The sequence below is a fragment of the Hippocampus bargibanti genome, linkage group LG12, assembly GCF_051943395.1.
Source record: "Hippocampus bargibanti isolate YZ-2025 linkage group LG12, ASM5194339v1, whole genome shotgun sequence".
NCBI classification, from domain to species: Eukaryota; Metazoa; Chordata; class Actinopteri; order Syngnathiformes; family Syngnathidae; genus Hippocampus; species Hippocampus bargibanti.
The window spans coordinates 11,809,445-11,824,887 of record NC_142745.1 but is presented as its reverse complement, the minus strand read 5'-3'; the positions used below and the strand labels follow the sequence as shown (position 1 = coordinate 11,824,887).

Genomic DNA, 15,443 nt, shown 5'->3' with positions numbered 1-15,443 from the left:
TTTTTTTTTTTTTTTTATTTGTCGGCTGAAAGATTGTGAAATACTTCCCTGACACAATATTTTGACTTTTTCTTGAAAAATGTGTGATTTTCCAATTCTTTTTCGATTACGGTGCGGTGATTTTAAAACTATTTTACATTTTTGAGTTGTGAGCCTTTTTTTGTACTACATTGTGGTACTCAGCAAAAATGAGCTACACTTGTCATGTGACTGTTTTTATCTTCCAGCGTTTTTTTTAGTGTGTGTTCTTTTATGACAACTAAGAATGCTAAATATACTACTTTAAATATTACCCTTACCATAGTATGTTTGTCCGTTTTATGATACCGCAGACATATATGTTACTTTGGGAAAAATATATTCCAAAAAATTGCAGGAACAAGAGCGGGGGAATCTGCGCCCTCTTATTAGTCTCACCACTGTGGATGCGAAGGTGCTCTTTGAGGTGGTGTTTGTACTTGAAGGCCTTTCCACACTGCAGGCATTTGAACTTCCTGGTCTCCATGCCCGGATCCAAAGGAACGGTGCTCTACAAGGTTGGAAGACAAGCGTGAAGAAATGATTTGAATCTTCATTTCCATTTTCCAGTCTTTTTTTTGTATGTTTGTGAGGCACTCACCTTCTCCTGGACTTGATGGTGAAGTGTCATGTGTTGCTCCAACTGCGCCCTATGAGGGGCAGCGTATCCACAGAATGGACATACCATGTGTCTCCGATCCCTCTCCTGGCAGTATTTGATGTGGTCCCTCAATGAGGCTCCGTGCTGGTACGTCTTGTGGCAGAAAGGACAGGCCTGCAGCCGCCTCCTTGCCTCTAGGGGATCAAAAAATGGACAAAGAGGTGACATTTGTTCATCAAACGTGAATATGGAGTGCTTGGTGCTTTTCACGTGTACCGACCTGCTCCCACAGGTGAGTGGTGCTGAACTCCCGGGGACCACATGGCAGGCGGAAGCTCCTCGTTTGTCCCAACGCCACCGCCTGGCAGACATTGCATGGCGCCCATTCCGTTGCGGCCAAAGTGGTCCAAAATGCTGGCGGAGGTCGAGGCCTTCTTGAGCTTGGCCAGGAACTCATAGTGAGCGAGGTCCTCCAAGTCAACCTGCGTCTCGGAACTACTACCTATAGGAGTACGGTGAAGAATACACTTAATAAAGGCACCACAGATTTAGTGAGTCACTCGAATTGCAGCACCCACAGAATATTAAGTTTTAGGAGTACATAAACATTCAATGCAGCGTAAGAAACCTTAGACTCTCTTCTTTCATCATAAAAAAGAGTTACTTCCTAAATTATATAGGTTTGCAGTAATATGAGCTTGAAACGAGGGTGGCTGTCCAAAATACAATGCTATACATATACATATAGTGGTTTATATGGCGCTTTAACAACAGCTGAAGCTGGAACGAAGCGCTAACATGGAATATATATATATATATATATATATATATATATATATATATATATATATATATATATATATATATATACACAGGTAACATCCGACTAACAACTGAGTTCCGTAAAATAGGGTCTGGAGGTCATGGTCGTAAGTCGGGCTGGTTGTAAGTCAGATGTTTCCTGTATCTATATATATACACATATATTAATAATAATAAGGTCAGTTCTCAAAGGATATAACAGTATGCACTGTCATAAATGGCAAAACCTGAAAATCGCTTATATTTAAAGGACAACCGACGTCTCGGACAAGTTATGTCCATAATTTGTAAAATGGCTTCAAATGACTTCTACTCAGCGTATTTTAATGAGATTCCACCGCATATAGCTATATTTTACATTTTAAGACTTGCGCTGAATATTCAGGAAGTTTTGTTTTGGAGTTGGTGACAAGTCCGTACGAGACGTCACTAAAGGAACGACCCCGACCGAAAAAATGACGCATTGTAGCAGTCCTTCCATCACGTCAATGTATTTTGCTGTACTTGTTTGGTCTGGGGACCTCGTGTTGCACCCAAAAGTTGCCAGAAGAGGGCGTCCAAACTCCATATAAGGAATTTATCAGCCTGTGGAAACGGAGGTGGCCACAGGAGGTCGCCATTTTGTGCCTCTTTTTCGGCGAGACTTTCCCCTCAATGTTGCCTCAAAATGGCACGGAATAAATTCTTTAATCTATTGCAAACATGTATGTTTTCCTCTTCAGAACTATTTGAATCATATTCATAAAATGGATGTGTAACAAGAAAGCATATTATCCGAATCTGAAGCCATTGTTTTGATTCTCCAGCAATGCAAAACGTCGTGGCGTGACGTCATGAACTGGGGCCGGGACCTTTTGAAATGCCCAATTCGCAGCTCAATTTTTTTGCAGATTTTGGACACTTTAAGTCATTTTAATTGGTGTTTTGCATTTGAATAAAAATGTCATACTGCGTGTTTTGGGTACTTTAGATGCTATAAAACGTTTTTCTGATGTCTGTGAGGAAACAAAAAGTAACGTCGCTTGTCCTTTAACATTCACATATTAACCGACGATGGAAAAAGTTTCGGTAGCCCCTTAAATCTTTTTGCTCCTAATTACAATGCAGTATTTTGCAAACAAATCCTTCCAAAACGTGGAACAAATGAGTGAAGTCAACATCAAAAAGGGGCCTCCATATGAAGACAAGATGTGGATTATTATTATGAAGCGGCTTGCAAGATGTCCTCCGTTTGATCTGGTTGTCTTAAATACTTCTAAGGTCAGAAAAGGAGAAAATGAAGAACACAATTGTTGTGTCTCCATTTTGGATTGAAAGTATTGAATTGATCCATTTTCATATCGCGGGTGAGCTGGAGTCTATCACCTTGACAAACACTGAGGGAAAAATTAGAGGACTCCCAGTAAGCTGCCATTTGTCATTTTGGAATGCGGGAGGATACCGGGGGGCTCGTACACGGACAATTTACAAACAAAAGGGCCCGAGCTGGGATTTAAACACACAACCTCTTGATTGTGGGGCAAATGCACTCCCCGCTAGCACACTGTATCTGGTATCTTACTTTGTTGATGTGTTTAGAGTGAACACACAGCGAGTATTGGCACGACATATATGAATCAAAACTGTTGAGTTCACTGACTTTGCAGCTGTGAAATGTAAATTTTCATCAGTGAGACTAATAAAGCCAAGCTGGCTATCTTTTATGAATAATAATAATAATAAATTTCATTTATAAGCACCTTTCAAAACTCTCACGGTCACTTTACAGTTACAGGAAAGTTTTTCTGTGGGTGAGTCACACGTGCCAGCATTCACTCAACCCGGAAGTAACTCAAATAGATGGAATTCTAACTGACTAATAGCTAGCTAACCAGATTGCTATCTCGCTAATAGATAGCTAGCCAGATAGCCATCTAACTAATAGATAGATAGCTAGATAGCCATCCAGCTAATAGATAGCTAGCCTGATAGCTAGACAGCTATCTAGCCAATAGATAGATAGCTAGATAGTTATCTAGCGAGAAGATATCTAGCTAGACAGCCAGCTAACAAATAGATAGGGCCGCTGGGCTTCGATGGCAGGAACTGTGCGAATAAAAACGTCTGCAGCTCTTTTCAAAAGCGATTCAATTTTGCTGCATCTGCTAATTTAGCTTAATTCAAGTAATGTTGTTTTTTTTCGTTGAAGCTATTTCATAACCACTCAGCAGAGAATAATAATACTATTAATAATAATACATTTAATTTCTAAGCGCCTTTCAAAACTCTCAAGGACACTTTACAGTCACTGGATTTTTTTTTTGTGCGGGTGAGCAGTGGCAACCATTCGTGCCAGTGTTCACTCTATTAGTTATATAGCTAGCTAGGTGTCTAGCTGTCTAGCTGGCGATCTATTTTATTTATATAGCTAGCTAGCTGTCTACCTGGCTATCTATTAGTTATATAGCTAGCTAGCTGTCTAGCTGGCTATCTATTAGTTATATAGATAGCTATCTGTCTATCTATTAGTTATATAGCTAGCTATGTAGCTAGTTGTCTAGTTGGCTCTCTATTAGTTATTTATATAGCGAGCTACCGGTCTAGCTGGCTATCTATTAGTTATATAGCTAGGTAGCTAGCTGTCTAGCTGGCTATCTATGAGTTTTTATAGCTAGCTAGCTAGCTGTCTAGCTAGCTATCTATTAATTATATAGCTAGCTAGCTAGCTGTCTAGCTGGCTATCTATTAGTTATATAGCTGTCTAGCTAGCTGTCTAGCTGGCTATTTATTAGTTATATAGCTAGCTATCTAGCTGTGTGTCTAGCTGGCTATCTATTCGTTCTATAGCAAGCTAGCTAGATGTCTAGCTGGCTATCTATTAGCTATATATCTAGCTAGCTAGCTCGCTGTCTAGCTGGCTATCTATTAGCTATCTATTGGCTATCTATTAGCTAGTTAGCTTTCTGTCTATTTATTTATTTAAGTTATTTCTGGGTTGAGTGACCGCTGGTGCGTGTGCCTGCCGCTCCTCACCCACAATACTTATCCTGTGACTGAAAAGTGACCTTGAGAGTTTTGAAAGGCACTTAGGAATGAAATTTATTATTATTATTATTATTATTATTGGATTGGATTGGATATGCCTTTATTAGTCTCACATTGGAGAAATTTACATTTCACAGCAGCAAAGTGATGAAAGGAATGAGAGTAGAAAAACAAAATACATGAGCTGCTGGAAAGGCAGCCACTCCTGTTATTATTATTATTATTATTATTATTTATTTATTTATTTATTTATTTATTTATTACTTGCTGATAAAAGGGAAAAAATTAATTGTTGCACAGTGATATAAAACCCAAAAGGAGTAAGCCGCAAACGTCCAAATAGGCGCAATGGCGCCTCCTATCGCCGACCTTCAGCCAGCCGGTTACGCTCGCAGCCCACTTTGAGGTGGATTTTTCAAATGTTTGCAGATGTTGGCAAATTTGGAGATGTTTTTTTATGTGGCCTGGGGACCGAGCTCGTGCGGTCAGGCGCTGTAAAAACTCCGCCGTGCCTTTCCGCGGCGGCAAGGCCAAAATCACACGAGTTGCCCGGGCTAAGTGCCCGGTTAAGTCGGCGAGCTGTGTGAGGCTTTCATCTTTGGCGGAATTTAAAAAAACGGAAAGGCCTCACATCGCAGCAGCGCCTCGCAACGTCATTTCTTTGATGCGTGGAAACAGTGTGACGCCGCCTTGTGTCATGCTCTGATGGGACTTTGATGCTGTACTGTACTGTACAATTCCTGTTTTGGTCATTATGGAATGGAACCTTGAGAACAAGGGTCAAATTTGGGTGTCAAAAGGACAACCGACACCTCCGGACAAGTTGTGTCCATAATTTGTAAAATCACTTCAAATGACTTCGCTGACTTTTTTTACAAAGATTCCACCGCATATAGCTATATTTTACGTTTTAAGACTCGCGCTGAATATTCAGGCAGTCTTGTTTTCGAGTTGATGACGATGCCTGACGTGACGTCATGTCTGGAACGCCCCTGACCGAGAAAGTGACACACAATGCATTTTGGGTACTTTGTTTGGTCTGAAAACTTTGTGTTCATTCGTGGTTGATGACGAAATTAGAAGGAAAAATAATGCAATAGTGAATCGTTGTGTGGTGCACCAAGACTATTATTTGACACAAATTCCCAGCAGACAAATCATCCCATTTCCAATGGAGCTTGGGCGCCATCTTGTGCATTTTCTGGGCGCTCCATTGGGCGCTCCATTGTACGCCTCAAAATGAGACGGAATAACTTCTTTAATCGATTGCAAACATTTATGCTTTCCTCTTTAGAACTATTTGAATCATATTCATAATTGGATGAGTAACAAAAAAGAATATTATCCGAATCTGAAGCCATTGTTTGGATTCTCGAGCAAGGCAAGATGTCTTGCCGTGACGTCACGAACAAGGGGGCGGGACCTTCTGAAACTGGCCACTTCCGAGTTCAATTTGAAGTCGTTTTTGGACACGAAGTCATTTTTATTGGTGTTTTGCATTTGACTAAAAATATCAGCCTGCAAGTTTTGGGTATTTTAGAAGCTATAAAACGTTTTTCTGATGTCAGTTAGGAAACAAAAAAAATGGTGTCGGCTGTCCTTTAAGGGGTATCATTAGAACCCAAATAATTTGGAATTTGGATTGGTCGAAGGGGGCCAGATGCGATATTTGGCAGAATCTAAATCAGAAAATCAATTCATTGTCGTATTCATTTTAAAAAATATTATTTTTTTGGTTCCTGAATGTCTACTACAATGAAGATATACTTACAGGGAGAGCATTTGAATGTTTAACGTTATTTTGGCCAAAAGTTTCTTTTAAGCTTAACTCATTCACTACCATTCACTAATTATTTCGGGAATTAAAAATATGACATAGAGCCCATTCCCGAATTTGTTCGGGTTTTGTTTTTTTCCCGCTTGGGTGCCGATAAAGCGCTGGCCATGGCCTCTGGCAATGTTTTTTTTCACTTCCACAAGAGGCAGCATTCCCCCTTTTTTCGATGTTAATAATAATAATGATAATAATAATAATAATAATTTCTAAGTGCCTTTCAAAACTCACTTTACAGTCACAGGATAAGTTTTTCATTCTGTGGGTGAGCAGCGGCAGCCCCATGCGCCAGCGTTCACTCAACCTGGAATAACTCAAATAGATAGAAAGTTAACTAGCTGGCTAATGTATAACCAATAGCTAGCTAGCTAGATAGATAGCTAATAGTTCCACAGTGGATTCAAAATGGTGCTTTTGTGAGATTCGCCAGCTATCTACTAGCTGGCTGGCTGGCATTCTATCTATTTAATTTCGGCTGGCGCGTGTGGTTGCCGCTGCTCACCCACAGAAAAACGTATCCTGTGACTGTAAAGTGACCTTGAGAGTTGTGAAAGGCGCTTATAAATGAACCGTATTATAATTATTATTGTTTGACGGAAAATGAAGAATTCAAAAAGCGCATTTATTTACCGGAAACAAATTCCTTGTGTGTCCTACATACTTGGCAATAAAGATGATTCTGATTCTGATTCTGATTTTCCTACCTCTGTGTTTGGTTCAGGAATGTCTGTGACGCTATTGACATGAAAACAGTACAAGTCCACCCACTTGTCTGGATGGTGGCCCAAATAAAATCTCGTGATTTATTTTCAACTTACAACGCATCCTCAGTGATTCCAACTCCCCCTCCCTATCGGCGGCAGAGGCACCGCCGCCGCCGTCGTCTGTGGCCTCGGATTCCGGCTCCACCTGGGCCCAGAATTTCCTGCCGCCGTCACCGCCGCTCCCGGGACTGAGGCTATGGGGTTGCAGGGAGAGGGCGGGGCTGCCGGGCTCTTGCGTGCCCTCGCTGGAGGTCCGGCTGGTCTTCTCCAGGTTCTCCTGATAGTCCTGGGGGGGTTCCAGGCTCCACAGTCCCACCTCATCTTCTCCCTCTGACCCCAGTGAACCCAGTTGCTCTGCGTCCACTGTGAGATGGAACAAAGTCGTGAGAAGAAAGTTACAGACGGTCATGAGATGCACAAAGGTAATTAACTCATTCACTGCCAGACAATGTGCAAAAATGTGTCCATGGTTGTGCCATGGTTTTTGTCATTGTCACTCAAATTTCAGGACCCACAGAAAATTGAGTTTTATGACTACATAAACATTCAATGCAGCGGAAGAAATCTTCTTTCATCAGAAAAAAAGTTAATTCCTAAATTTTATGGGTCTGGAGTTATCTGAACATGAAATGAGGGTGGATGTCCAAAATACAATGCAATACATACATATTGGTTTATATAGCGCTTTAAAAACAGCTGAACCTGGAACAAAGCGCTAACAGGCAAAAAAAAAATATCCTTCCCCTTGTGGAAAAGAAAAAAACATTGCCAAGGGGGTGGCAGCGCTTTATCGGCACCCAAACAAGAAAAAACAAAACCCGAACAAATTCGGGAATGGCAGTGAATGAAAGGTAAAAAAGTGATTGGCATTATTCTGACTTGATCTTAGTTTTAATCCCTGGTACTTTCTACTATCTTTGTGACTGCTTTATCTCCTGTATATGATGTTGTTGTTAAGCACTTTGTTATGGCTTCATCTGTTGTTAAAGCGCTATTTAAATCAATATGTATTGTATTGTATATGACAATGGGATAATCTGAATTTGGATGATTGTAATACTTTCGTTTTTTAAATGTAATAATTCAGCCATTATTCAAGTACGCACACAAAAAAAGATCTATTCAGTATTTCTTAAAAAAAAAAACGAACAAAAAAAACGATGTGTGGGTTGGCATTTAGCAACTAGAGCTATCGAGTTCAACATCATAATGTTGCAAACAACATGAGGGAGAACTGAAACCAAACAGGGAAAGCCCCCGCCCCGCACACACACACACACACACACACACACACATCAATTTTGAAGTAGACATTTTTCAAGACAAAAAAAACAAAACCTGTACTTTGTTTTCAGTATATTTGTGCTGTTGCCTTGTGCTCCTTTTTGCATTTTAAAATGTACGCCATGAAGCAAAAAAAACCACAAACATATATTTTTTGGGAGAAGGTGGGGTCAAAAAAAGAACCCGAATTCTTAAGAAAAAAATTAAAACAAAAAGTAACACATTTTTTAAAAGGCCATTCATGAAAAATTACATTTACAGTGAGTTATGATCATCGCATGATTTTGATATATGGTCACTTTAGGCTACAAAGACATGTAGTGTTCACTTGAATGCATTTTTTTCACCACATAAAATAAAAAAATAGTCAAATCGTGTGAATATTCCTCAACTCATAATAATCGTCACTTTTTTTTTTAGCTGTATTGAGCTCAGCGTGACCGAAAAATGCAACAAAATTGATGAACGAAGCAAATCATGCACAAGTGGCGGTTTTTGAAATGGCATCCTATAAGAAAGCAAGATCTGTCAAGAAAAATGATCATTTTCAACTTGAATCGCATCCTCGTATGCCCAGAATGTTACAGACAGGAAGGAAAAAAAGTCAATTTTCTCATGGTGAAGAAAATATATGACAATCACAAACACATGCACAGTTGGCTCTCGTTTCGGTGGCCTCCATGGCGCTGACTTGATTGGCGATATCCAATCACGGGCGAGTAATCGCAGTTTAACCCGACTGAAATATATCCCAAGACAACGCTATAAACTACTGTCAGAAGGGGAAGCGGCTTGAGGCATAGGGGTCAACTTTATTTTTTGCATTTCTTGTGTTACTTTTAAATAAACATTATTTTTGAGTTCAATGTTCTTTTCGAAATCTGCCTAGCAACACGTGACAAGAAAGGGTTTCCTGTCATTGTAATAATAATAATAATAATAATAATAATAATAATAATAATAATAATAATAATAATAATAATAATAATAATAATAATAATAATAATCAGAATCAGAATCAGAAAAACTTTATTCGTCCCACAATGGGGAAATTTGCAGTCCACTGCAGCAATTTGAAAGGGGATGGGGCGATAATAATAATAATAAATTTCATTTATAAGCACCTTTCAAAACTCTCACGGTCACTTTACAGTTACAGGAAAGTTTTTCTGTGGGTGAGCAGCGGCAGTCACACTCAACCTGGAAGTAACTCAAATAGATGGAATGCTAGCTGACTAGCTAATAGCTAGCTAGCCAGATAGCTATCTCGCTAATAGATAGCTAGCCAGGTGGCTAGATAGCATCTAACTAATAGATAGCTAGCCAGATAGCTAGATAGCCATCTAGCTAATGGATAGCTAGCCAGATAGCTAGACAGCTATCTAGCCAATAGATAGATAGCGAGATAGTTTCCTAGCTAAAAGCTATCTAGATAGACAGCCAGCTAACTAGCCAGTTAGCGAATAGATAGGGCCGCTGGCCTCGATGGCAGGAACCGTGCGAATAAAAACGTCTGCAGCTCTTTTCAAAAGCGATTCTATTTTGCTGCATCTGCTAATTTAGGTTGGATAAAGTTGTCCTTTTTTCATGCATGACCACTTAGCAGAGAAAAAAAATCATATCAAACAGTCTTCAGAAGAGAGTTAGGTTGATCTGAACCATGAACTGAAAGACAGGAAGAGGAAGTGAGTAAAGAGATTAAAAATGGCACACCTGACACAAAAAAAGTTTGATTGAAGTTGAGCCACCTGTTCTAATAAAGTAAAACTAAACTAAAAAGTATGATGATGGATACGGTGCTTGAAGGAAATACTGTTATGTTGGATATTCTGCAAGTTTTTGGATCTTGGATTATGGATGTGTTTCCTGCCTTTAGCCCTGTGGACTTGTAGCGGACCATTTGGAAGTGTTTCCACGCTAAAGCTAAGTGCTGATTTTTCCTATTTTTTGACATGTGCAATTTTCTTATGCTACATCTAACTTGAACTAACTTTCTCTAACTATCGGCCATGTTATTGTCCACTCAGGAAATAGTGTGCCAAAAATAAGCACGTTATCAAAAAAGGATGTATTTTTTTCAGAAGTAATGGTGTTGTTCAATTTTGTGTTTTAAGAACTTAGTGAAATGAATACGGATTAAGTTTCAGAAATCGTGAGGTTTTCGTACTCGCGACTCTAGTGCGTGTTAAAATAATATGAGCGTTACAAGAGTGTAAATCAGAAGAAAAAAAACCCCACAACAATGCTTTATACATTCAATTAGTATAAACATGTTTTTTTTAATATTCTGTTGTTTCACCTTACAGAATTATTGAGTATTGTCGTCAAAATCGGGAGTCTCCCGACCAAATCGCGAGACTTAACATGTATGGAAATGTAGCCAACCCAATTGACAATGCAACACAGTACTGTATATCAGTGGCGGGCCGATGATTTCATCGCTAGGCCTTCAGTAGTGCTACGTGTGAATCAATCCAGACTGAAAAAAGTGTACTGTGATTTACTACAAGTCCACTAGAGGCTACCATTAGCCAGGACATAACTGACCGACCTTTCTTCATGATTCTATCTGTTCTTGAAATGTCCGGCTTGAAAATGGCTCTAACAGTATATCTCCAGCCAAATCAATTTCTTCTCCTCCTTTAGCCATTGTGTGTTGACAAAACTGCTATTAAATAAACACAATATATTTGCTTATGCAGCTAGATAGCGATACAGTGTGCTAGCACTGGCCAGTATGCAATTGTCACCAGCGGCTTGTGATCAGAGAAATTTTGGCAAACCGTGATTGGCTACAAAGCTACATTTATCCATTTATTTTCTGCCTTCAGCCATTGTGGGTTGACAAAATCACTATTAAATCAACATGTTTATGTATCTTGCTACACAGTGTGCTAGCTTTTGCCAGTATGCTATTATCACGAGCGCAAAAATTGTTACATATAATTTTGAGATATTTTTGATTCTGTTTTCGGCATTAAATATTAGCAGTCGTCTTAATCATAACAAATATTTCTACTCGTAAAAAGCAAAGTTGACCACCAAGAAAACAAGTCCGTGCGAAAACTCGAGAAGAAGAAACAAAAGTTCAGAGAAGACAAGTTAGGGTGAAGTGGAATTTTCTTTTGAAATCAGTTAAATTAAATAACATTAGAAGAATAATATTATTCATATTTTTTTTTTAATAAAAATTAGACATCAGAAAAACACAAATTCAAATTCTTTTTTTTTGCTGTGGACAAATTCAAATGCCCTATCAAAAAGAATATACTTAATTATTGCTAGAAATATGGATTGTATTGTATTTACCTTTATTCATCTCTCAGTAGAGAAATGTACATTTCACAGCAGCAAAGTTATGAAAGGAAGAGGGAACGAAAGAAAGAAGCAGAAAAACAAAATGCAGGAGCTGCTGGAAAGGCAGCCACTATCGCGGCGCCATCTTGAAGTAAAAAGAACAAAAAAAAAACAAATAACAAATTTATATGTATGTTGTAACTTGTTAAAAGTACCGTATTTACTCGAGTATAACGCGCAAAATTTTCTCCCTAAAAAAAGAACTCAAATATTGAGTGCGCGTTATAAATGAGGCCTGGGGAAAAAATGCTAATCTATATGTAATGCTTTATCCCTTCCAGGAGGGGGCAGCATTTCCATGGCTATGCTCTATAGTCGCTGTTGTCGAAAGACGAAATATTTCGAAGACCCGGATCACGCGCATTTGTTTTTTTTTTATTGTTGATTACCATTTGTTTAGCAACGCTTCATTTCCTTTCCTCGCCTCGCCCACACAGAAACGCGAGTTAAGCATTGCTGTTTTGTACAATTACCAACATCCAGAGTTTCAATTCGGTGTTCTTCATATTTTAATTGATATACTGTTACCGAGCCGAGAAAAAGTGAGACAAAATTTTATACCGATTTTTAATTGTAAATTAGGGGTGCGCGTTATACCAGTGTCTGAAACTCATGACAAAAAGTTAGCGGACACCACGGAAGACAACTCTGAAAAGTTGCCTGCCTGGCCATAAAGTTGCCTGCCCCATTTTTTACAACTTTAAACACAATAAAAACACACAAAAAAACATTGTTTGGAAGTATGAAGGATTTTTTTAAATTAAGGAAGTACCTACAACAAATGCTCCCTTGCTTAATTTATGGTAAATATCCCTTGCTGAAGATTTTGCTCCAGTTGTCATTTGTCGTCATGGTGCACAATGCAATGTTTGCGTTGCGTTGTCTGCTAAAAGCCATGTGGCTTCTCTTTCTAAGCGCCTTTCAAAACTTTCAAGTACACTTTAGTCACAAATTGCCAAAGGAACGTTCGTTTGGCAATTTGCCTACTCGGCATGGCAGACAATCAAAAGCCTGTTTCGTGATTTGAACTATACCGTGACTGTAAAATGTACTTGACGGTTTTGAAAGGCGCTTAGAAAGAGGAGTCCACGTGGCTTATAGCAATTTGCTTGTAGCTTTATTGAATAAAACAAACGTTTGATTTGAATAAAACAAACGTTTTTCTTGAAGAAGTTGTCGGCCACCTGGGCCGAGACGTTTTGAAAGTTGTACGCCCGACGTAAAAGTTGTACGCCCCGGGCCTGCCGGCAGACGTTATTTTAAGCACTGGTTATACATGTGCGCGCGTCATACCGAATAAATATGACATTCGTGTTTGCATGCGAAATTTGTTGATAGAATTGCGCAATCAAATATTACACACGCGTATGTTTTTTCTCAGTAAGGAACAATTGAGCCGTTATTAAAGGACAAGTCACTTTTTTGTTTTTTAACTGACATCAGAAAAACGTTTTATAGCATCTAAAATACCCAAAACACGCAGTATGCTATTTTTATTCAAATGCAAAACACCAATAAAAATGGCTTAAAGTGTCCAAAATCTGCAAAAAATTGAGCTGCGAATTGGGCATTTTCAGAAAGTCCCGCCCCCAGTTCGTGATGTCACGCCAAGACGTCTTGCATTGCTTGAGAATCAAAACAATGGCTTCAGATTCGGAGAATATGCTTTCTTGTTACACATCCAGTAATGAATATGATTCAAATAGTTCTGAAGAGGAAAGCAACCATGTTTGCAATCGATTAAAGAATTTATTCCATGCCATTTTGAGGCAACATTGGGGGGGAAATGTCTCACCCAAAATGGTGACCTCCTGTGGCCACCTCCGTTTCCACAGGCTGATAAATTCCTTATATGGAGCTTGGACGCTCTCTTCTGGCGGCTTTTCGGTGCAACACAAGATTCCCAGACCAAACAATACAGCAAAATACATTGACATCGTGATGGAAGGACTGCCACAATGTGTCTTTTTCGGTCCGGGGCGTTCTTTTAGTGACGTCACGTACAGACTCGTCACCAACTCAAAAACAAGACTTCCTGAATATTCAGCGCAAGTCTTAAAACGTAAAATATAGCTATATGCGGTGGAATCTTATTAAAATACGCTCAGTAGAAGTCATCTGAAGCCATTTTACAAATTATGGACACAACTTGTCCGGAGACGTCGGTTGTCCTTTAAGGTCATAGTGTCTCACAGGAGCCCAATGCCTTCCAGGCCTTCCTCCTAATTTGACTTTGAATGAACTTTCTCTAACGAGGCAAGAAATGAGTCTAAACACGCGCTACGAATAATGTGAACCGAGGTACACCTCCCGCGCCTCTGTCTGACTTTTTCCCTGGGACGATAGCGCAAGCCACTAGGACCTCAGAAAAGAACAAGTCTGTTCCGGATTAGTATGAAATTGGCTCTAATTCCCCCTCCGCTATGACAGTGAATGACACCGGCCCATTTGAAGCAGCACCGCAACAGCATGGCTTTCATTATCTGCCTTGTTGATTTATTTATTTGGATGGCGCGAGCATCCTTCAAATAGCTGCTTTCTTTTGTTTCCACTTTGAACAGCGCAGGAGGTTTCAGTTTGTGTGCGAAGGTACAAAGGAAATTTGCTGGTGATCAATTCATGCAGTGTGAGAGTGGCTGTGCAAAGATGGTCAACACAAAACAAGACTTAGGGCAATTTAACATGCAACTAAGTGCGCAAGGGGGAAGACCGTGACTCAGAGCGAGGACGCGCTTGAAGAACGCCGCTATTTCATGCTTGATGAGCTTGATCACATGATGTCAAAGCACCTCAAAGAGACGACTTTTTTCAACTTAACAGACTTTGGGAACAGAACAGTCAGAATTGCATGTGATGTGTCTCGATTTTTTTAGGTTCAGCATTGCCAGCCAGTAAAATAAAGTGTGAAAATTTGCATTCACCGTGAAGGAATGGCTTTTAAATTCAAAAAGCGTAGTAAAAGCGACTTAATTCGAGGTCAAGGGAAATGATTTTGTTTTGCAGCGACTCTGAATGGAGTCAAACAAATCGGTTTGCCACGCAGAAAGTGTTTATGAGCCAGAAGGCATCGAGGCGCTGGCACCACGCGGCGCACTGCCGTTTTAGTTGACAATCCACACATGTGATCTTGCATTTGCAATCATGTGGTTTGTAATAATGAAGCAGAAATTACCTTGTTTGTTTTTTTTTTTTTTTTGGGGGGGGGGCTTTTAAAGAGCCAACAAATAAGGTTCTAGTTGTTGCAGGCACCTTTAAACACATAATTACATTAAGTAGATTAAGTACGTTTAACAAATTTAAATTTTGACTTTTATTTTATATTATTATACTTTTTTTATTCATGCATTTTCATCCATCATTTCATATATCTATCTCAGCCTACATGTACTAAACATCTGTACCGGAATAGCATGGCAGTTTGACTGCTATCTAGCTAGCTATCTATTAGCTGGCTATTGGCTATATAGCTTGCTATCTATTGGCGATATAGCTAGCTATCGCTTAGCTGGCTATATCGCTAATAGCTGGCTAGCTATCTATTAGCGATATAGATAATTCTTTATTAGCTAGCTAGATAGCTTTCTATCAATTTGAGTTACTTCCGGGTTGAGTAAACGCTACTCACCCACAGAAAAACGTATCCTGTGACTGTAAAGTGACCGTGAGAGTTTTGAAAGGCGCTTATTTATTTATGCATTTTCATCCATCATTTCATATCTATCTTAGCCGATGTGTACTC

The 15,443-nt window shown here is 39.4% G+C and overlaps 1 protein-coding gene across 1 annotated transcript in view; it reads right to left on the bottom strand.

The window, feature by feature from the left end:
• The window catches only part of LOC148890489 (zinc finger E-box-binding homeobox protein zag-1), a 52,577-nt gene that overhangs the window by 6,240 nt on the left and 30,894 nt on the right, over nucleotides 1–15,443 (bottom strand). The window contains exons 2-5 of the mRNA XM_089010935.1: nucleotides 7,118–7,426; nucleotides 900–1,121; nucleotides 620–813; nucleotides 418–529 (exon numbers count right to left, since the gene is read on the bottom strand). Coding sequence (XP_088867061.1) covers nucleotides 418–529; nucleotides 620–813; nucleotides 900–1,121; nucleotides 7,118–7,426 — 837 coding nt within the window. The remainder of the gene's footprint in view (nucleotides 1–417; nucleotides 530–619; nucleotides 814–899; nucleotides 1,122–7,117; nucleotides 7,427–15,443) is intronic.